We start from the raw sequence: 23,632 nt of genomic DNA, 5'->3' as shown, positions 1-23,632 counted from the left end.
GAGAGAAGAAGGAAGAAGAATGAAGGAAATAGAGCGTGAGATAAAGACTCCAACCACATTCTCTTTCAGGTGAAAGTACAGTTGACAAGGGAGAGCCGCCTGCTAGATTGTTCCAGAACTACTTTCTAATAGTCTGGAGGGGAGTATTTTTGTGTATACATATCGTCCTGTTTTGTACCTTGTTACATATGTACTTGGTGCAGAGTCTGAAGAAGACCTTCCTAGAAGGTTGAAACGTTACGTTTAGTTTATGTTTTATAATAAAATAAATGTCTGCCTTGGTCAGCATATTGAGTTTTTGATATGATGGAAACAAGGCTTAATGGTGTTATAATTTGTAGTTGAAAGGCGGGGTACATTCCGCTTGCACAGAAAATTTGAGAACCTCAACACTCGTGTACTTTTCGTGGAAATTTAAAATTTCCAAATACCTAACTTTTGTTGCAACTTGGATGGAGCATATTGCAACACATGGAAACATAAATGAAAGTAAGAACGTAAATCTTAATTTATTTAACAAATGATACAAAAAACTATATGAATATTATGTTAGAAACTGTTCAACATATGCTGACATTGTAACAATATTTTAAACTTCAAGTAGGCCTAGACTTAAATTTAGCATATTTGTGGTTTACAAATGTACGCTAGATAAAGGAGTATACAAACAAGACAAACACTTCTTTAATCTGAGAAACAATGATGACAGACATAAAACGCATCTTCTTTCGCACATTTCTTGAAATGTGCCCTCTCCCTTCCATCATCTTCATATGCCTTGAGACATACTAAACAAAAGTACTCATTACTATCCGTTGAACTATCAGTGCCCTCACAATGCGATGATTTCTGTCCTGTTTCTCTTTTGGGTATATCTCTTGCTCCTGTCCTGGGTTTACCATTTGGCTTCTTCATAATTCTTGTATTTAACTTCGAAACTTTGTTTGACTTGTTGCTTCCTTCTTCAAGAGATTTATTTTCTGGAGTGTCCGTTAAAATTGCAGCCTTCCTACATCGCTTCGAACCACCTTTACTTGTAGGCGCTTTAGGCAGCGGTCTGACAAGCTCTGGTGCAAATTTGGCAACAACGGACTATTTTGATGTGGATGGAGAAGCTAATATATCAGTGTGTGTAACGCCTATTGATTTTGTAGATTGTACAACAGGTTCAACAGCAAGAGGTGGTGACATTGAGATAGCCTCGCTGTTTGCCTCACCTAAAGGAAATCCAGTTGATGTGAATGTTGATGGCAGTGAAAGTGCGGGAGAATCATCGTCTGAATGAGTCTATCGGAAACGTATGAGCTGAAATCTGCATCTTTGAAAATATGTCTATTGTAAGGAAATATTCCAGTAGCTGCAAATCCGGCAGATTGAAAAAATGGCTATTTAACGATTCCAGGAAGGTCGTGGATTGTAAGTGTTTTACCTGATTTACTTCTCAGCCAAGAATCAATACTGGATCTACATAACCGTTTAAATGGACCTAAGACAGACACATCCAGTGGCTGCAGCTTGTGTGAGCAATCGGGTGGGAAAGACAGGAGAATGACTCCATTCTCTCGACGGAGATCAATTGCAGGAACGCTAAGATGAGACTTGTGGTTATCCAGTAAAAGCAAAATATGTTTCTCTCTGCTAGGATTGGTGTGATGAATGAATTGTTGAAGGAATTCCATGATATCTTCAGTCATCCAGCCTGATCCATTACCTACACCACCACATCCGTTTGGCCCATCTCTTATGAAATGATCGTGATAACGTTTCCTGGGGGAAAGAAAAATTGGAGGAACTGTGTTACACAAAGCGTTAACAGCAACAGCAATTGTTATAATTTCCCCTCGTTCTGCGGAAGTTATGGCCCCAACCTGTTTAACACCTTTCTGTGCCACTATTTTGTGTGGTTTCATAACAGTTGACACTCCGGATTCATCCATAGTATACACACGCGTAGTCAAAATCATGTCGATCATACACTTCTGACTTCTCGAAAAGTTGCTCTGTTGAAACTGGAGGCCCTAGCTAAACTTGTTTCCTCAGGTTGTCATTCTTTTCATGAATGCCTGAAACCAGTCGACACCAGCACGTTTTTCCTTCGACCAAGAATCTGGGCATTTGATTCCGAATTTAGTTTGGCACTGATAAGCCAGTTCTCTTATTTCTAATGGTGTAAGTCCAAACATAATTTCAGTTCTTTCTCTTGGTCTGCATTAAAAACTAATTGTGGTTGCTGATAACCGCACCATGGAAGCGAAGTTGTCATCGGTGGGGAATATGGATTGTTTTGCATTTGTGTTTGGCTACGTTTTATTTTAGCAACATGCCTTGATAATGTTGAATATTGAATTCGTCAGCTATTTTCCGAATTGAGCAGTTCTTGTCCTCGAGATTTTCCAAAATTAGTCTCCCTGCTCTCTTCATCACTTCCTGAGAAGTTGTTCCTTTATCCGTCTTCCTCTTGGACGTTCTCATGACAGACGAAATTCTCTGGAAAGGAATAACAAAATTAGGATTAAAACTAACTGAACGTTGTCACATCTTATCTAAAGATGAATACGCTTGATGTGGTACAACCATAAGGAGTTAAAATGTTTCTCACTGAAACAGACAAGCAGAAATTATCAACCTGATTTGCAATAGACCTATTTGATGTTCAGCGAGTCGATCTACTCTGAATCACCCGCTCAAGACAGTCACGATCTAAATAGTAGAACTACGGTATGTCGCTGATTGTTATTGAAGGAACAAGCAACATTACGTTTAAAAATGCATTGGTGGTTGAATTCACCTTCACACCATAAAATAAGAAGTACATTATTTTCTATCGTGAGTGTAAAATAGCTATATGAATGCAGGTGCTTTGATGAAAGTATTTGTGACTTTGTTTCACTGTACTGGGGCAAATTGAAACACCTGTTCCAACTTACCCCTCACCCACTTTACTTAAAAAAAGGACGAAAATGTCTTCAACATGAATCTCATTGTTAACATGGCTGTTATTCTTTTACATGTGTATCATTAATAGCAACATAGTCAACGACAGTTACTTGCACTAGTCGCCAGTCACTTCAAAATAAATTCTTCAAATTGTACTCACCTGGTCTGAAAACAATTCTTCTTTCCTCTAACTGTTATCAGCTCGCGTGCACCAACAATCTAGAACGCTTCTTCCTCCACAAAATGCGCATGCGCGAAGGGCAAGTTCGTTCTCGTAACTCTTCACGTTGATATTTAGAATTTAGAATTTAGAATTTCTTTATTCATGGGCGAAGTTCAGCCTGTGGCTCTACCACTTATTATTAACAGTGTTGCAACCTACCCCTGTGCAACCAGGCACCGCTTCCCCTACTATTCATGTAATAATAAGTCGTTCGATTGAATCGTTATCCTGCCAATTCATGACTAATTAAAGGAAAAACGATTCATTTAAATAAATTGAATCTGAACTTTTGGTAATTCTTGATTATTAATCAAAGTTTACATCACTTTCAAATAAACTAGTATCACCATATTTTAACGTCGTAATTTTCACTTAAATGTATTTTTTACGTCGCGGAGATGAAGATGAGAGGTGAACTGATTAAATAAACGTAGAAACAAACTCAATGAACTATCAGTACCTTGCCCAGGATTTCAATCCGGGATCATTGGTGGGGGTGGGGTCGAATTAATCCGTCAACTCTTCCCCCCTGGAAATAGGCATTGTACAACTAAAAAAAAGCAGATAGGTATTTTAATTGTTAATAACAGAAATAAAGTTAATTTAGTTAGTATTAGAACAGAATAACCAAAGTAAAAACTGCATTAGATCAAAAAAATAGCTTAAAAAAGAGGAACCAGGTTATATTTTCAAATTCTACTATTTAGTATTTAATGCAAAGAATAAATAGCTCCACAGCTTCGAAAGTTCCAAAAATTATACGTACAGTAAGAAAATGATGCACAACAGGTGTATTGAATGTTCATTCATAATAATAATAACAATAATAAATTTTGAAGAAATGGTTTGTTCATTAACTTATAATAGTTACTATTGTAAACTAAGACTTATATTCGTGGTAATAATAATTATTATTTCTTACTGATCAAGTTTTATCAATGCCCTGACCGCCCCTACAAAAAATTCTGGTGACGCCCATCCTGGGATCCCTGACTTGGTGATGTACGCCACGAGGGCAGACTAGGGTCTCCTCCATCGCTCTCGCCTTGTAACCGAGGGGTCCCGATTCGAATCCCACTTTCAAGTATGGGATCCAGTCGCGAGAGGTCTATGTGAGCATCAAGTGGTCTTAAAAACAAACTTTGACAATCTTTATCTCTGACTTGAAAGTAATATCTTTGTTGTTCTTTTCCAGTCGCCGCAACAATACATACGTCATCACGAGCACCTCGTCCTGGACCCCGCCTTCTCCCCCAGCGAACCCTCCGAAATCTTCCACGCGGAGGTCAGCGAGAACGGGAAACGAAGAGCTTCCGAAAGGTAAGGATTTCCACCTAAGGTTTATTGTTGGTAGTTCTAGACGTCATTACTAGAGGTGATGGTTTAATTCAAGACCTCAACGGAGATTGGTATTTTGTTAATTGACAATTTAGTCTGTGTTACAACGTTTGGAGGGACGATCGATTAATTTTAGAGAGGAGGGGCGATCATCACTTAATTAGCCTATAAACGGAGGGGCAATCACTTGATTTTAGACTCTTGGAGGGTTGATTGCTTATCTTTAGATGCTTATAGAGGAATATGGATTAATTTTTGGGTGCTTGGAGATGACGACTTAATTTTAGACGATTGGAGGGGCGATCTCTTAATTTTAGACGATTGGAGGTGCGATTTCTTAATTTTAGACGATTGGAGGTGCGATTTCTTAATTTTAGACGATTGGAGGGGCGATCTCTTGATTATAGACGCTTGGAGATAGCGATGGCCTGATTTTTGGACGCTTTGAGGGGAAGATGGCATAATTTTACACGATTGAAGGCGCGATCTCTCAATTTTAGACGATTGAAGGCGCGATCTCTCAATTTTAGACGATTGAAGGAACGATCTCTCAATTTCAGACGATTGAAGGCGCGATCTCTCAATTTCAGACGATTGAAGGTGCGATCTCTCAATTTCAGACGATTGAAGGCGCGATCTCTCAATTTCAGACGATTGAAGGCGCGACCTCTCAATTTTAGACGATTGAAGGCGCGACCTCTCAATTTTAGACGATTGAAGGCGCGACCTCTCAATTTTAGACGATTGAAGGCCGACAGATTAATTTTAGACGATTGAAGTCGCGAAAGCTTAATTTTGGAAGTTCGGTAATTCTAATTTTCCAATGTTCATGTTTAACGTCAAATTGTCTGAATTCCACCTAGTGAAAGTAGGTCTGTGTTTGGAATATCTTCCAGTAAGTTTCTTGACGTCCCTAATATACCATAGATATCTTCCTAGATAAAAAGAAAAACGACCTAGCAATAAATAAAGTACAAATCGTTCCTGCGGAACGTTCTAGATGTGAGACTCGTGAATGGAAAGTCCATCAGCTCCTCCTAGCGTCAGAAAGACGAAGCTCGTGGTCCCGGTTCCACTGTAGCCAAGAGAAAGCAAACAGCTTCGGTGGCCTGGGAAACAGACCGGCTGTCCTTCAGACCCAGTAAACAGCCTAAATTTAAAATTCAGTCCCTCTTTTCTTTTTTTAATATTAATTTAGTTCGATCAAAGAAACCCGGATCCGTTCCTGTTAAACCTTCTCCAACAAAAAGGAACAGTTTTTATGAAAGAAGAATCATATCGCTTTGCGTTGTTCTCTTATTCTTATCGGACAAGAAAAAGTGGAGACAAGAAAGAAGGGACGTTGCACCTGCGTTGTTTTCAAGGATAGCAAAGATAAAGAAAGACAGTTAATAAAAAAGCAGTGTTTCTTATGGTTTTTCTTTCTCATTTTTTATTAACGTGTCTCTTCTACTTCTCAAAGTTAAACGCGGCGATGAGCTCATAAAATTGATGATAAGATAAACAGAATGCCTTATCAAGATTGATTAATTTAGTTTCTTTTACTTCGCTTTCTTGCTACTTTTGGCTAATACCAAAATGAGGATGAAATTGATGGAGCGACAGTCACAAAGAACACTCATGCCCAGCTTATGCCCAAGCTGTCGACACCCCCATACCTTCCTTAAGCTGTCAATCGCTTTCATTCAAAATTTGAAGAAGCGTCTTGTTGTCATGTGCGATCATCAAGGGGTCCTGGGTTGCGGTGAGTAACGCGATATTGTATTCAAAGATTGATTAGAGTTAATTTTTGTTGCGGTGAGTAACGCCTCCCCCTCCAATCTTATAAAAGATAATGAAACTTAAATTTTAAACTTCTGTTTTTGCATTTAACGGGGTTCCTGCTTTTTTCTTCATCGCACAACTGTCGGTGAACTATTGTTTTCTGCACCTTAAATTATACACTTCAGAAAACATTTAAAAAATTGCATTAGAGTTTTTGGATCCTGTTACAAAATTGATAATAGAGTGCCTCATTCAATTTTTAGAAAGTTCACCTCGAAAAGATGAAATTGTACACCCCTGTTCACATAAGGTGGCACACACTATCGGGTTGAACAGTTCAAGAATGTGCAATTTTATCTGAACAGGAGTGTACATGAATTTTATCTTGTCTTATATCATTCCTTTTCCCCGCCTCTCTAGGCTAATCGCGACAGGAAAGATAGTACACTCCTGTTAAGATAAACTGGCACGCACTTCAACTTTCAACTGTCTAACCTTATGAAATGCGCCACTTTGCGTGAACAGGAGTGTACATATATTCTCGGAGAGGACGAATTCTTTGAGAGGTAGGAAACTATTTTAAATATGTGGACACTGTTAGAGAGAATTAAGAGGAGGGGAGGGGTATTCGGATACTGATCGTTGGATAGTTTTTATTTTTTTCGTTATTGAGATCTGCTCCGGAGGGAACTCACCCTTATGCAGTGCACAAAAGGGTTGAAATAATACAGGCGGCCTTTCACGGAGGGGAGGGGGGATGTGAGGCAGGTGAAAAGGAGTCTGTGGGAAATACAAACAGGCCAAGTGCTCGCCGCTTCTCAAGAACAATAGCACTTCGTTCTCCCGGGGTTTCCGAATGAAGCACGTCAGAGGCGTGGGCGGGATGTTTCCAAGGTTGACCGTTCCGGTTGAGTGACTGCTTCTACGGTAAGGGTCGGGTTTCTGCCCTTCTACCCCAGGAGCGTTACCGCCCTTCTACATCTGTATCATGTGAGCACGTATTGTCGCCGGACTCATGATTAGTGTTGGGCGATATCGTCCAGGCGATGCGACATATCGTCACGATATTTTGGCAATATACCGGGTGTCCCAGAAGTCTTTCCCCGATTACAAAATTTATTCATATCCGCTATATGTAAGGTAGAGATGTGAAAGTGGTGCCAAAATGTTGGAAAACTAACCAAGTTTTTTTGTTCCAGGTTTCAGTAACGTGGCTGTAGTGTAGCAGTGTCAGTGCCCAGGAGACAGGAAATGTTCACAAATCAGGAAAAAGCTCAGTGTGTCCCCTGGTATCACTAGGCAACAAAGCCTGTACAATTTGCACTTTGCATGCACGAAAAAAATAAACGTTTGTGTAAGATATCATGAAGATAACTTTTTGGCTGATGTTTTACGTTGTTTGAAATCGCTGAGGTTGATGGTTCGGTCACTTCTCGGTAAGTCAGCAACAAATTCTGATGTCATACCACGACTTAATGCTCTCGACATAGGGCGGCATCTTTCCATAAGTTGTTTGAAAGTTCCTCTGCACTGTTATTGGTAACCGGGTCTAGTGACACACTGAGATTTTTCCTGATTTGTGAACATTTCCTGTTTCCTGGGCACTGACACTGCTACACTACAGCCCCGTTACTGAAACCTGGAACAAAATAAACTTGGTTAGTTTTCCATTTTGGCACCACTTTCACATCTCTACATTGCATATAGCGGATATGAATAAAGTTTGTAATCAGAGACAGACTTCTGGGACACCCGGTATATCATGTCGGCGATATAACGCACGATATTTTGGCGATATGCGACGTATATTGTATCGGCGATATATATCCTGTGAGCGAAATATCGTCACGATATTTTAGCGATATACGAGGGCTATCTTTTTCAATCTCCGATAGGGCATGAAATCAAAACCACAGTGAATAGCAAAATGGGTTTATTTACAAATGTTACGTACACGTACTTTTCAAGTAAGCACCCAAGAGGATTCAGACATTTATCGTACCGATGCACCAGCTTTCCAATACCCTCTGCAAAAAAGGTGCCGCCTGTCTGTTGAGCCAGGTCTGCACTGTGTCCCGAAGCTTCTCATTGGTGTGGAAGCGCCATCCTCCCAACCACTTCTTCATCGCCGGGAAAAGGTGGAAGTCACTCGGCGCCAGGTCTGGGATGTAGGTAGGGTGAACAAACACTTCCCAGTGGAATCGTTGAAGAAGGTCTTGGGTTGACGCAGCAACATGTTGTCGGGCATTGTCATGAAGCAATACAATGCCTGAAGAAGAGCATGCCTCTCAGTTTGTTCTGGATGGCTCTGCGTAGTCTGCGCAATGTCTCACAGTATGCAGCCGCATTGATTGTGGTCGCCGGCTCCATAAAGTCAACCAGTAACACACCTCGCACTTGGCGGGAGAGTCTATTGTAGCAGACATCTCTACGCGCCCGTCGTTCAGCTTCAATTGAAGAATTGGCCTTGGCAGTGGCGGTGCTAGTGACAGGGGAGATGTCATTCACGCTGCGTGACGCCCCGCTTCATAGCGCTTCACAGCCCACATGGCGGCGCCACCGGAGGTTAAAAAAAATAGCCCTCGTATATCTTGTCAGCGAAATATTGTCACGATATTTTGGCGATATGTATCGTATCGGCGATATATCGTCACGATATTGTAGCGATATATATCCTGTCAGCGATATATCGCCACGATATTTGGCGATATATATCGTGGAGACGATACTGAAAAAATATCGTATCGCCTGTGACGGTACTTTCTTGACGATATATCGCGATATCAAATTTCCGATATCGTCCATCTCAACTTATGATCTCTGGTTCCTAGTTCGATTCCTGACATATAGGGAACATAATCCCGGGATCCCGCTTTCTCCTCCCGTCGAAATCCCGGGATTTCAAAAAAAGTCAAGTTCCCTGTGCACTTTTCCCCATACCATCAAGCATATATAGGGAGGTAGTGCCCCACACATTTTTCGATGTCTGCTATTTTGTATGTGATGTGATGTGATCAGCGCCACGCTGCGGCCGCCTTTACCCCTAGGTGCTTTTTCATTTGAGGCTGGATGAGCCCCAGAGCCGCTTTATGCAGGGCAAGGCCGGAAAAATTTCGACCTTAGATTACCCACACCGGGAATTCAAGAATCAATAAAAATAACACCAAATAAAGTATCCTTATTTAGTTTAGTTTCGTGATTATTTATTTATTTACTTATATTTTAGATACAGTACTGAGAGACCATTTTACACTGAAACTGAAGCAACAAGAAAAAATAAAAATAATAACAACAAAACAAGACAATACAAGATGGCAGATGAAAAAAGAAAAGAAATTGTTACGTGTACATTCTTAGTGATTGTCGGAAACTGTGTTCTGACAAGAAAATGTCAACATTTACAGGCAGGTTATTATACAAGTGGGGGAGCCTATAGTAAAGAAACCGTGAATGTGAGAGAGCTTTACGTTGTGGGTTGGCCATGCGGGTACTCGTAGATGAAATTGGTTGGCAAGAAATTCAGTTTTGATTTTGCCATTAATGATTTTATGCAAGAATTTCATGTCTGCTAGTTCTTGACGAGTGTGTGGTGACTGGATGTTCAAAATAGACATATCTGTTTTATGGAGGTTCAACTTTGAGTTGAAAGGCACTGGGAGTGTCACTATTCATCTTAGCGACCCCGAAAAGTATGGATTCCACGCTAATATCGGTCGTTTTCGATTATTTTTACGTCACCCCCTTCCCACCCCAAACCTAGGGGTGCCAGGGGTGTCTTACCCCACAGTATTTTTTCCATATTGCAAGTGATATGTGTACCAAGTTTGATTGAAATCGCTCCAGGCGTTCGAGAGTTATGCCGGAACAGACACGCACACCCGCACATACATCCATTTTTATATAGATATATTTAGTGTTAGATGTGGCAGAAAGGGAGCAGGGGTGTCTAAATTGTCGATATAAAAGAGAGCGGCGATCATTGGCTACTCTTATATTAATTGATAATTTAGTATTAACTTTAGATGTATTGGGGACTTCCCTGACCACGATAATTCTTAATTCATTCTTAGTGTTTAATTCACTTGTAAAGAAGGGTATTGTTACACGCATATACTTTCCCATCATAATCCATCATTGTTGTCTGATGAGGGTAAGTAGTAGTTACAACATCGGATGCTACGAGCACTAAAACTGATCCTGCCATGGGCGTCCGGAAGGGGGGTCAAGGGGAGGCCCCCTGGAAAATAAAAGTCAACCAAAAATTATATATATTTTTGACAAATAATTTCATTTCAGCCACAATAATATGTATTAAATATTGCATGAATATGATAAATTCAAATTTAAGCAATGTTTTTTGAGGGAACAACACTATTATTGCGGAAAATCTGCCTCGTTTCTCCCCCTGGATAAAATACCTTTCTTGCTCCTCCCTGGAAAAAAATACGTAATCACCTACGTGTATTACAACCTAGCGTAAAAATGTATGTAAGTAGGTTAGGCAGGTTGGGTGCCTTTAGCATTTTTTATGGTCATGTGAAGCAGTGGCGTGCCCAGGATTTTCGGAAGGGGGTACGTTTAAGTTTTCAGTGATCAGTCCTCACTGTACCATATTTTCCTGCCTTTCACGTTCTTCTGGTCCAATAAAGGGGGGTTATGACCCCCCAAACCAACCCTCCCTTGGACACGCAACTGACGTGATGCATCAAAGGTGGTGAACGCATCTCGTGCGTGGAGACAGATTCTGTGTGTGTGCGTTCACTTCAAATAGAGTCCCTGATGTCATCCACATCAAGCAGCTTACTCCCGACTTAAAATAGTAATTCTCTCATTAAACGCGCTGCACTATATTCTTTCCCGGGAGCAAGGTCGCGCATGACGGCAGAGAAGGAGGAGAAAGCGAGTGGGCAGATCAAAGCCGTGCAAACGGCATGTAGCTGCAGCCAAGTTTCCCCTCCGTGCACTCACTTCCCCTCCCTTGCGTTCATTGTTCGAGCCCTCTCGAGTCACTAATTGGCGCAGAGAATTGCTTTCGCTTGCTTTGCTCCAGACATTCCCGAGACAGAGAATAGAAAACGTTATCTTCTTCTATATATATATAAATGGATGTATGTGTGTGTTTGTTTGTTCAGCAATAACTCTCGAACGCCTGGAGCAATTTCAACCAAACTTGGTACACGTATCACTTGCAACCTGAAAATAAATACTGTGAGGGTAAGACACCCCTGGCACCCCTAGAGGTGGGGTGGGAAGGGGTGACATGTAAAAATAATCGAGAACCACCGATATTAAATCCCGCACAAACAGACATCCGTGACTATGCAATCCGCACAACGATAGTGTTTCTCGGGTTGTCTAACATTCAGGCTGTGTTGCGAATGGAATCCATAGTTTTGGTGATACTCCCAATGCGGTTCAACTTCAAGTTCATCACCTATCGGCATGGGGGGTGAGAGGGGGTGAAAAAATGCCACAAATGACCTAGATTAGTGTCGAATCCATAGTTTTCGGAATCGCTAAGCTAATTGGTGACATTCACGATCACATTTAAAATTAGTTACATGTTACACTATAGTTAGAATTCATTATTTTCCTGTCTAATACAAGATTGGAATAAATAAATACCCGGGCAATGCCGGATAATCAGCTAGTTTTTTCTAATATATACCATTTAAGGGATATACTTTTTTTTCCCTACCTGTGTATCAAGATCAACGGAAATTGTTAACCTTGTGCAACGTTTCATCCCCTCTTATTAATATTATTTCGGAAGGGGTTTCAATCCCCTAATACCCCCCCCCCTAGGCACTTTTTCCGACCATTATTACTGCAACACAGACTCGAAGCCACAACAACAGTGAAAGGAGCTGAAAGTGGAATAGAAGTAGGGGAGAAAAACGACCAACAATAACTCACTTGGCGAATGCTTGCCATCCAGTGCGGGTCCCTGCCGGAGAAGAATTGGGCTGCCTTTGAAGAAAGGATGCCGGTACCACCAGTTCCTCGATCCTGGGCATTGTACCGATATCAACTCCCTCCCTCCCCCTCTGCACCCACCCCCACCCCCAGAGCAGATACGGGCAGCATTGGAAATTCATTAAGATGCCTTCGTTTTTCCAGCATCCAATAATCGCCGTGTTATTTCTCAAGTCCCCCTCCCCTTCCAAGGCCCACCGAAAAATCAAGAAGAGGGTGGTGTCCAATCATGCTGGTTCATGATCCCTGCAGGGAAAGTCTTTTCTGTGGGTCTCGCACTATTTCTGCAACGTGGAATTAACTACGCTGTTATACTGGTCGCGTTTCCAGCTGGCGGCTGAGAAACTACGAATCAGCGATTCTCTTCGACTGACATCGGGCATTTTCGTGTCGCAAGGCACCGAACGCTGCGAACGGGACGAAACAAATGAGCATCGGATACACTGCATGTTGCCAAACGTGCTGTAAAACGAGAGAGAGAGAGAGAGAGGAGCTTTAAGGTACCATGAATATAAGATAACCAAATCACATAAAAAATAGTACACAAAGTACCAAAAATAGTAAATAAAGGATGAAAATTTAAGAAATTGAAAAACAGATGTACGCTTGGCAACGTTGCTTACGGAGAACTATGTTACCCCTACAGCTTTCACTTCACAACTGAGGTTTCTGACAAACAGAGGCACACATCCCCGAAGACGATTGATAGCTGCCGGGTGGCCAGAATTAAAGTTACCCAACTCAGAGCCCTCTGTAGCCTGTTTGAGGCATCGTAGAACTCTGAAATTTGTTGAATCCACTATGCAGACCATGGGGAAGAGGATGGCGATAAAAAAAATAGTTCAATTTTCCGCCACCATGTTGAAATGTGGCGCTGTACTTCCATGATGGGTTGTACAAAATTATAATCACGTTTTAGCTGAGTTATTAATTGGAAAGACATTTGTTAGTGGCTGGAAGTTGCGGGAAAATAATCTCTCGGTTTATTGCAAGATTGCAAGGTAAAGGCAAATCCATAACCAATTGGAGCAGTTTACGTCATTATTACAACCCATCAAGGAAGTACAGCGCCACATTCAACCTGGTGGCGGAAAATTGAACTATTTTTTTTATCGCCAACCTCTTTCTCGTGGTCTGCATAGTGGATTCACCAAATTTCAGAGTTGTACGATACATCAAACAGGCTACAGAGGGCTCTGAGTTGGATAACTTTAATTCTGGCCACCCGGTATGTAAGTCAACGGCCAGTTGAGCCTATGATCAGTATAGTGTAGCTATTCATTTTTCTACGGACCCGCAGCTTGAACTGACCTACGAGACTGGGGGAGGGGGAAGCTACCTGTTTCCAAAAAGAGGTGGAGTTGCATAAATAAAGCGTACTAATTTTTCAATTGTCATCCACGATGCACATAAGCCATGTAGGCGAACGCGCGCACAGTAAATAGGATAACTTATTTTATTGGCGTAAATCCGGCCTCCGTGGTTAGCACAGAGCACTACGACGACAAGGATACCTAATTCGAATCCAGGCCAGGACGTTCTTTGCGAGTGTGTCTTCATCAGTTTCATCATATTATCACTCGCGTCGCGATTAGCCAGAAGTGGCAGAAAAGTGAAGTAAAATAAAACGAAATCAGTCTTTTTTTACTGAGGTGACGAAATATCGCCTTAATCTAACAGAACTTAAGGGTGCATAGTAAGAAAAAAAATCACGTCATGTGATCAGTTGGCCTGATCTTGTATTACTGGATGATTAATTTTCACTTTCAAGCGTCTTGTGGGTGAGCAATTTCCCCCTCTGGCGCTGCTTAATCCGCCCACGATTGTTCCTAACACATACTTCTTTCCACCGAAAGAACAAAGTAAGTGTAAACAAAAGCACGCGACTTGTGAACTTCCTAATTGGTTCTTACCTCAGCTCATTCATAGATATCTTTAGTATAGAATTGATAAATAAGATCTCGCTACTTCACTCTGGTAGCTTAGTTCAGTGATGTGGCTTAATTATCCTGTGCGCAAGATTTCTGCGCAACAGCTGCCAGCGGGGAAAAAAATAGGATTTCTCACTATTGTAGGTTTGGTTTGACTTGGTGTTAAGTCCACTTTATGCTAAGTAAGGCTAATCGGGACTGGACCTACGGTTTAAAGCGGGATCCGAACCACTGCGTGATGTGCCTCCACCGGGTATCGAACCCGGGACCCCTTGATTACAAGGCGACGACGCTACCATTGCACCACATCGGGGAGACCCTCACTATTGCAGGTGGCTGGGGGTGCGGGTGCAGAACGTTTGCTTCCTGGTGTACTTCACATCCACTTTCCTCAGTCTCCTGAAATGCTACGACTTGCATAGGAGAATTCCACAGAAAACTGAAGTTGCAAAGTACATCGGAACTGGCTGATATATAAGCGAAGGGTTCCCTGTAGCGGCTCCCTTTTGTTTAGTTACGAATTAAGCCCGCATGCCCTGGTTGGCGCTGGACTGGCTACCAATTTGCTAGTTTTCGCCTCACACGATACTTATCAGCGTACTTGTCGATAGACTTTTGTTCCCATACGAGGGAAGTTGTAATGGCGGCCGCGTGAGATTTAAACAATGTATCACTTCACATTTTTAAAAGTCGATAACTATTCAACCGAGAGGAATAACGTTTCGTATAAAACGTTATTAGGTACAAAACAATGACGTTGCTGTATACGTTATACATTGCTGGAGTAACACTCGGAAACCACAGACAAAAGCGCTCCTGTGCACACTCACAGATTATCTTCACATGGCGAAACTTTGCTCTGATTGGCTGTTCCACAGCATCCAGTCGAGGAAAGCAAGTAGCAATTAGAACATGTCCTATTCCTCCAAACCAGTCAAGCAGTCAGTCAGGCGGCCATGATTGCTACCTAGAAAGTTAGTTCAGCACCAACTAGGGCATTCCTACTAGAAATCCAGTTCCGTGTGATAGGGGCTTTAGTTGGTGGATCATTGATAGTAGCAGCCAGTGCCGCCGCCAGGAAGCAGAGGAAAGTACTGGCGCATCCCTCTGCCACCTACCCTTCTCCTCAAACTCTTATTTGTTTAGCCCAGTAAACGGTAAACACCATCTCACTTATTCTCATTTCTCCCGAAGTAAATGCTCAATCGATAATGGTAAAGTAGACAATTTAATATACACAAACAATAGAACCTTCGGCCAGAAGCCTTCGCGCATGTTCCCCTCCATCCGTTTAGCTCGACCCACGGTGAAACCTACTCCACTCTTCCCCTCCCCTTCACGTGCGAGTACGATACACAGTACGCGCGGTTCTGCGCAGGTACTTTTCCTACTGGTCCCTCTATGTCAACTGGAATTGCTTACGTTGACGTTATTATTGCGAACAGAGAGTAACGTTTAGTTGCTGGACCAAGGTCTTATCGCAACTATAGTTTCTGGAAGAACCCATGAAAGATTTTAGAAAAGAATGAGATAGATGCCCGATTCGACGCATGCTTTGTTCGTGTTGGGAAAATAACATAATCAGTCGTGTGCAGTGGCGGCGATTTGTTTCCAAAATGGGGGGGGGGGCAAAGAACAGTTTACTTTCCCTTGATACATATGGTCTAGAATACTTCGGGGTCAAAAGTAGCAAAAAGTAGGGGGGCAACTGCCACCTCACCTCGCAAAAAGTATGGGGTAACTGCCCCCTAATCACCGCCACTGGTCGTGTGTGCAAGAATTGAAAATAATGGATTTGTACACCGTGGAAATGTTGCTGTTAGTGTTGTTGTAGTACTGCCGAAACAACATCATGAGAAAAATAGAATAATCTGTGGTACCGTGCTATTTATCTTCGTTTGCATTTACATTATAATCTAAACGCATTATATAATATACAACGATAATTGGTAACCATTTGTGTTCAATTTTTATGTGCACTCGAGTGACTGTTTGTATTTCTATTAGTGTTCTTCAAGCATTCAGTCTATCAAGACAATCAGCGCCATCTAGTGTTATTTACAAGCTTTCTGTCCTGGACCGGACTTGCTTAGGTCAACAGCTAATCTGCCCCGAACCGTGCACCCTTCAAGTTGTTTACTTTTGTATTATCGATAACGAGACGAAAGCGAGGAAAGTCTAATTCTCCGAAGACTTTTTTTCCTCCTTCGTCCCTTTTTGCTTGATATTCTTGCCTCCTTCTTTTCGTAGGGAAAAGAAGCTGCCGTTCGGAGAGTTCAGCTAATGAAACGCCATGCAGATTAATTACGTTCTAGCAAAAGGCGCACACTGAGGGGGAGTAGGGGGGGACGGCTCGAGGCAGGAGACAAACTTCTTTCCTCTTGCCGAATCTCTCAAGGAGCGGGGCCCAGTTGGGAGTAATTAGTTGGAAGGCAGTGAGTGCTCGCCGACTTTTTCCATAGATCAGGACCATATTGTTTCATCCGGGGAAATCAGCACCACCTGGCGTGGAAACCTAGCAACAGCTGGGCCAGCCACCCCCGCCGGAGGACGGAAAGGGGGAGGGGGTACGTTTTATTAAAATGAATAATGGCTCGAGGCAGCTCCGGCCTCTCTAAACGATGATATGCAACGTTTGGAAAAGAAGGACTTTTCTTCGGCCTTCCTTTATTGATCTGGAGCCAATCCGGTCACCCGGAGTCGCTTCGGTTTCCGGTTCTTTCCCCCCAAACAGCGACGGGCGCACCGGGGAAGCTATTCCCTCTCCTCCGTCAAAAAACTTTCCAGAAAGTCGAGTGAGTTTTCTCGCCCATATTGCATTCGCGTCGCATCCCGAACTCTGCAAGTGTCGGCATGACCGCCTTTAGATCGAAGTGACGTCACAATGTGGACCCAACCGGCAGGAGGAAGTTTGGCCAGAGTTTTTCGCTTGAATGTCTGAACGCGCACGAGTCAAGAGGTTGTCCGTGCGGACGTTACTGCAACGTTCAATCTGTATGTTCAACCTCTGAACTAGTAAGTTCCTAAAGCTATCGGTGTACACATGAAAGTTCCTACTCACTTTCCGAGGAAAGCTATTTGATTCGCTCAACTTTCTTCATTCTGTGGTTTATATATCCTCTCGTTCCTCGCTGTGCAGTAAATGGTGAAGTCTAGTAAATTCATTTTCTTTCAAATTGCACAAGAAAGAAAAGCTCAAAAGCGTAGCATCGAACTCCTAAATATGGAACTTTTTTTTGCCGCGGCAATACAAACTTTCGACGTCCATATCCTTGCACTAGGCATCGAATCAGAGGCGTCTTCTGAACGCATGCTGCGCATGTGTCAATTCTGGGGAAAAGGACAGCTTGTTCTGCGACGACATTAATGAGCATTTCTACATTCTAATTTCTTCATATAGGAGAAGTATTTATTTTAAACAAGAGCGCTCAACTAAGCTTATATTACATTTCTTGGATCTGAAGTGACGCATACATCAATTGTGGGAAAATAATTATTACTTCCTTTATGTATTAATGCAAGCGACCCCCCTCTTCCTGCTTTGTATCCTCGAGATACAGTGTGTATACGAGTTCTTGGAACGTCTTGAAAAGTCTTGAAAAAGAGTCAGGTGATATTAGGTCTCGAAATTGATTAGGTTTATTTTACTTCGCTTTTCTTACACTTTTGGCTACTCGCGAAGATGAGGACGAGTGATATGACGAAATGGAAGAAAGAACTCATCCAAGCCGAGGCCGGTTTTGGCACCCAATCCGCGTTTCTGCTTTTCATCATAAAGCTAGAGCTCATGTTATTTGGTTCATCTTTATCTTGTTTTCCAGTCAGAGTATAAAGTTCTTTGTACAGCATGTTTCATATTTGTAAGTTTCCAAAGAGCTGAGATATTCGCATTTTCCAGGGTATTGCAGCGAAAGAATTGCCCTGTATGTTAGCAGTTACTCCTATATTTTGTCGCGCAGTGGTAGCATTGTCGCCTTGTAATCAAGGAGTCCCGGTTTCGATACCCGTTGGAGGCACATAGTGGTTAGGATCTCACTTTAAACTGTAGGTCCAGTTCCGATTAGCCTTTCTGTGCATAAAGTGGACTTAGAACAACAATTCAATTCCATCCTATATTTTGTCATCTTTACTTGCATCTGACATTGTGTTGAAGAAAAGTTGGGCCTAGAGGGGGGGGGGGCTCTTGATTTCCACCAATCCTCCCTTGGTACGCCACTGCTGAGGTCAGTTATGGCCAATGTCAACTAACATAGTAGTAACGCAATTTGTGTTTTTGCTGCATTCTGACCGTAACCCATTTCTTTCCAGCTTCTACGAGAATGGTGTTTCCGATCCCAGCGAATACATGCCGACCCCGAAGAGGCACCACGGATTGTTTTCTCCGCCCATCCTTGGCTCTGCACCACAGCTGCACTCGGATTTCCACCACCACTACCCGTACTCGGCGCCCAGGGACACGGAGGAGAGGCGGCAGGACGACGAGTGGAAGAACATCCACGTTGTAAGTTTATCCTTTTTACATATGCAACCAGGGTAGCTCCCGCTCACTGCAGGAAGGTATACGCGCCAGGATAAAACTAATCCAATGCTGTAGCCCGTCAGATACGAGGGTTGGAGCATAAGTCATGGCAACTAAATATACAAATGGATAGGGACAACGTATGGTACTGTGGAATGTATGAACAATGCTGATCATGTGTATCAGGTATAGGATAGAGAAGCGAGCAAACCATTCTTAAAGATAGCATCGTACCACATTTACAAGTCGGAAAGCATACAAAGGAGGCCATACTGTGGCATTCTCTGGCATTTCTTCTCCGAAGAACGGCTATTTTGATACACGAACTCAAGCCGTGGGACTCAACATTGCCCCCTGTAGATTACAGTTCATCCAACTGCCATCTAGTGACATGTTTATATACTACAGGTGCCACGTTCTCCACGATCACATTGTGGTACCACCGTTTATCTTTTAAGAAACAATATAGTTGCCATGACTTATGCTCCAGTCCTCGTATAAGTAACTAGCGACCCGATGGTCAAGTATAATACACACAGAGCCATGTGTTGAAAATTTTTGTTTATAATCACTGGCGTATGCAGGGGACAGCTGGTGGGCTACAGCCTCCTCCGAAATTTTGAAAAAAAAAGAGCTAGAAAGAATAGAGGCGCATATGTGTTATACAAAATACAAAGCTCAAGACACAAGTGCAGTACGATTGAGTAAAAACTAGTGCTCATTTGCGTTGCTTGGAATTATTGCTATCTTTATTTTTTGAGTTATTTGCAGAAACCGTACTAACTAAAACAACATTCCGAATTCTTGCTGAGCGTAGATTATGAAAAACATCAACTATCTTGCCATAAATTGCGTCACGGTCGCCAAAAGTAGTAAAGAAATGATTCCCAATTACAATTTTTGTCTTCGAACAACGTCTAGAATGAAGGTTAAAAACAGCAATTACGAAAAATTTTATTGTGCATCCCTCTCTCCTAGAAAGTACTTGTGTAATAGCCACCCCTATTATTCCAGCTCCTTTCGAAACAATTTCTGCGTACGCTAGTGTTTATAATGCAAGATAGGTCCAGGAGTTTGGGCTCTAAGCGTATAAAAAAAGTTTTATACTCCTTTTCTCCCTTAGGGAATGCTCCCCGAGCAAGGTTTCACTGAACGGACTGATCATTTTCTCCACAGCTTTCTGTATTCTGTTCGTTGATCACCCAACGATATTTTTACGGAGCAACCGACTCGCTCCGTGGCTTAAGACTCTGGTATTCCTAGTCTTTGAGCTAACCCAAATGTCAACTAGCTAGGTTCTGGCGTCTGGACTCACAGCCAGTATAATCCTCTCTGCAGGAGCGTATATTCTAGACTAGCTAGACTATCTGCGAAGCCTGGAGTCTAGAGAATATAATACGGGAGGAAAATCGATCAGAAATTGTAAATAAAATTATTCATATCAGTGAAATGATGATGATTTTGGAGTTGGCAACCTGATTTCCTGTGAATTGGCAACCTGATTTCCTGTGAGTTGGCAACCTGATTTCTTAGGAGTTGGCAACCTGATTTCTATTCATAGCCTAGGACCGCGTGACATAGTGAGATAGCCCAAATCTTGGACTCAGTACACGCCACTGCCTCTCTGGGGTTCGTGTTGTCCCTTCATCCTTCTCATCTTAACACCATTCAGCCTTATCTTCGAGATTAGCCAAAAAGTGGCAGAAACGCGAAGCAAAATAAAACAAGATCAATCATCTTTGTTCAATACGAGACAAGTATCGCACTCTTTCCCAGTCACGGAACCTGACACTATACAGGGTGTCGTGCTAAAATCTTCCCGTTTTGTGTACTGCGTCCGGAGCTGCAGGGCTACTCAATGCATCTGTCGAAAAATCACAACTCTTCAAATGCATATTGACGTGAGGCCATGGACAATTGCCCCTTGGGCTAATATGTCCTTGTTCATAATACATGTGAAAGCAAAAATAGCATTTGACAATTATAAACTATTATTTGTATACAGCGCAACAACACACGGCGCTTAATTACACAGTGCAACAAATTTGAACTTTGTGTCTTGCCGCGAGATGAAAGAAGGTGTTCTTTACTAAATGAAATACGTTGATTACGAAAATGAAATCGGAAATGTTCCATCACGTATCAATTTTTCTGGAAAAGATATGCTACATGTACCACTTAGCCTATATTTCATATAGGCCTAGTAAACAATATATTGTAAGTCATGGAAAACAAAGTAACAACTTTCGCGACACTTGGAACTCCATTACAGTACAAGAGGAACCTGTAGCTGGATAAAATACAGATCATGGAACAAAATTAATTGTTTGTATTACAAAACATAAAAAAGGTACGAGAAAGCTGCAAGAAGCTTGAAATGTATTTATAAGTTAGAAACATGTCCTGGAAATTTTCCGTTTGTGGGTGGATGGTGAAACTTCTTGTAGGAGTGTCCAGCAGTAATCTGCCAAAAGGTTTGGTGACCGTCTTCCCTTATATCGTCTTTCCATGGCATATCTTGGTGAAATCGCTCACCATGTTCGTCACTCGCATCTCCGAGATTAGGCAGGAAAATATCCAAATGAGAATGCAGGAAATCTATTTTCAAAGACATGTTGCGCACCATAGCCTTGTAACAGTCCAGCATGTGTTCCGTCAGTTTCCTGTAATAGTCAGACCTGACGTTACCCAAGAAATTGTTACATATATATTTGAAGGCAATCCAAGCTGCCTTCTCAGTATCTGTCAGCAACTCTTCAAAGGTTATGTCATTCATCAAGTCACGAATCTGAGTACCAATGAATATACCTTCTTTAATTTTTGCAGTACTAATCACAGGCAATTTGGACAGTAAAAATTTAAAACCCTGCCATCTTTGTCCATTGCTTTCACAAAATTCTTCATGAAGCCCAATTTCAGATGGAGCGGTGGTAACAGCACACTGTCTTTGTCAACAACGGGTTTATGCCAATTCTGCCTGTGACAATGGCTGCGGTTGGGGCTGTGATGTAGATGGCATGCTATCAAGATCTTCGTGATCTATTAGTTGGTCACTACCAGCGTCTGTTTCATCTTCCAGTGTCCATTCCGTTGGTGGGTTTGGAACTGGGAGAGAATCGGAATGCGGAACTGGCCGCACTGCAGTTTCCAAATTTGGATATGAAACTGTGTTTTGATTTACTTGAGATTCCAGTTAGTTTCATTAAACAAAAGTAGCAATCCGTTATGTGGTCTCTATGTTCCCTCCACAACTGTGGTACGGCAAATGTCTTAAATGGGTGGGTTCCATGCAACCAGCCTCTTAAATAGCGGGAGCAACGTGAGCAACAGTTCTGTGGTGCCCTCATCTACCTTTGATTCAAAATACAACTCGTGCGCCTTTTTGACAAGCGGGAAAATGGGATGTCTTAGGGACTTCGTCGTAAACTCACCACACACATAACAGAAAAGGTTTGATAAATTAACACACTTCCTAGCCATCGCTGAACACAAGAAACACGTGAACACGCACAAATAGTATTCTTCACGTTAGGGGTTTTGCATGACACACACTGCAGGAACAGACACTGCGTGATCCCACTAGCAACTGACTGATGCAAATAACTGCAACTCCATTATACCTTACTATACCTCAACCAAGTGGCTATCTATCCCTTTTCTCTCCAACCCCTCCCCTATGAAGCCTGTGCTGATAAGTGCCGCGACAACAATAACATGCAGTCGTGAGCTTATAAAATTGCGTTTCCAGAGAAAAGTTTAGGTGATAGCGAAAAATGGTTTTCACTATCGTCATCAGGGCACTGAACTCCATAGGAATCACATGTTTTTGTTCTGTGGTAATTTTCATTGTCGCACAGTGTTATTAGTTCCTTCTAGAACTCTTACATTCTCACTTGTTTTACAGTATAACCGCTCTCGGTGGGTTATTTGCCTGCCTAGACTGAACCAGCAACTTATAATAATGTTGTTTACAACTACTCTGTGTTGTAAAGAACTTACATAATTATATTCCATTGAAAATGTATAAAGGATTTTTACACTGTTGTTTAAAACCAAGCACAAGATTCATTTTTTGGTACATTTCAATGACTTTCCGCAGAATTTAATTATTTCTAATCTTTAAATGTTAAATATGTCTTACACTACAACTTGGCTGAACGTTTGATTAATGTACGAAATGCAGAGACATCTGCCGATAACGAATAGCAATTTTCAATGATTCGTATAGATTCCAATTTCTTCAACAAATTTATCGAATAGATCGTCACCTGTTTCAGCGTAGATTTTTGTCTTTCCAGATGCTCAACTGCATTCTAAGCATGGTTGAAAAGACAAAGCGGGCCCTGGCCATCCTGCAGCACCGTACGCAACCCGAAGGAAGTGAATATCAAGCGCCGTTGTGGTTGCGGAGGCCGACACCAGATGGCTCAGATCACGATATCAAGAAGACTGCCGGCGAAATCATGGCACAGACTATCAAAGCGACAGAGGACAGGGTGGCGGATGTTAAGCGGCGCGCAGGTAAGTTTTTCTCCATCATATGAAGTTGTCAATTCACGCTTTCTCTTCGCGCCAAAACTTCGCTGTAATGGACCATATTAGTGTGATGTCACTGGGCAAGATTGAATCCAAACAAAGCCCGTCACGTGGAGTTGTCCTATGAGTAACAAGGAGCAACTTTTAAAATTGTGACAGTAGTTATGAAACAAAATTGTGTGTATCGCACATCAATATAAAGATGATATTTCGGAAACTACGTCGGTCTGTTTACAGAGAATAAGGTAAATTATAACTTGAGCAAGAAATCAAATAAGGTGAATGCTTTTGACCGGGAATAGCTGCGAATCGGCGGCAATGGTGGGCAGCGACAGCTTAATTTCTTATTACTGTGCAGGCGCATGCAATGGAGAGGTGTTCACTATTTAGAACTAGCGCATAGTTATT

General features: G+C 42.1%; 1 protein-coding gene across 4 annotated transcripts in view; it reads left to right on the top strand.

Annotated features, from left to right (window-relative positions):
- LOC145980092 (protein CBFA2T1-like) overlaps positions 1 to 23,632 on the top strand; it is a 509,444-nt gene that overhangs the window by 466,910 nt on the left and 18,902 nt on the right. For all 4 annotated transcript variants that reach the window (XR_014440826.1, XR_014440825.1, XM_083113092.1 and 1 more), the window contains exons 5-7: positions 4,356 to 4,480; positions 18,478 to 18,670; positions 22,987 to 23,209. Coding sequence is in view for 2 of the 4 variants with exons in the window: in XM_083113092.1 (XP_082969218.1) it covers positions 4,356 to 4,480; positions 18,478 to 18,670; positions 22,987 to 23,209 (541 nt within the window). In the remaining 2 variants the exon portion in view is untranslated. The remainder of the gene's footprint in view (positions 1 to 4,355; positions 4,481 to 18,477; positions 18,671 to 22,986; positions 23,210 to 23,632) is intronic.

The sequence above is a fragment of the Lepisma saccharinum genome, chromosome 27, assembly GCF_977018435.1.
Source record: "Lepisma saccharinum chromosome 27, izLepSacc3.1, whole genome shotgun sequence".
Taxonomy (NCBI): Eukaryota; Metazoa; Arthropoda; class Insecta; order Zygentoma; family Lepismatidae; genus Lepisma; species Lepisma saccharinum.
This window is presented reverse-complemented; position numbering and strand designations above follow the sequence as displayed.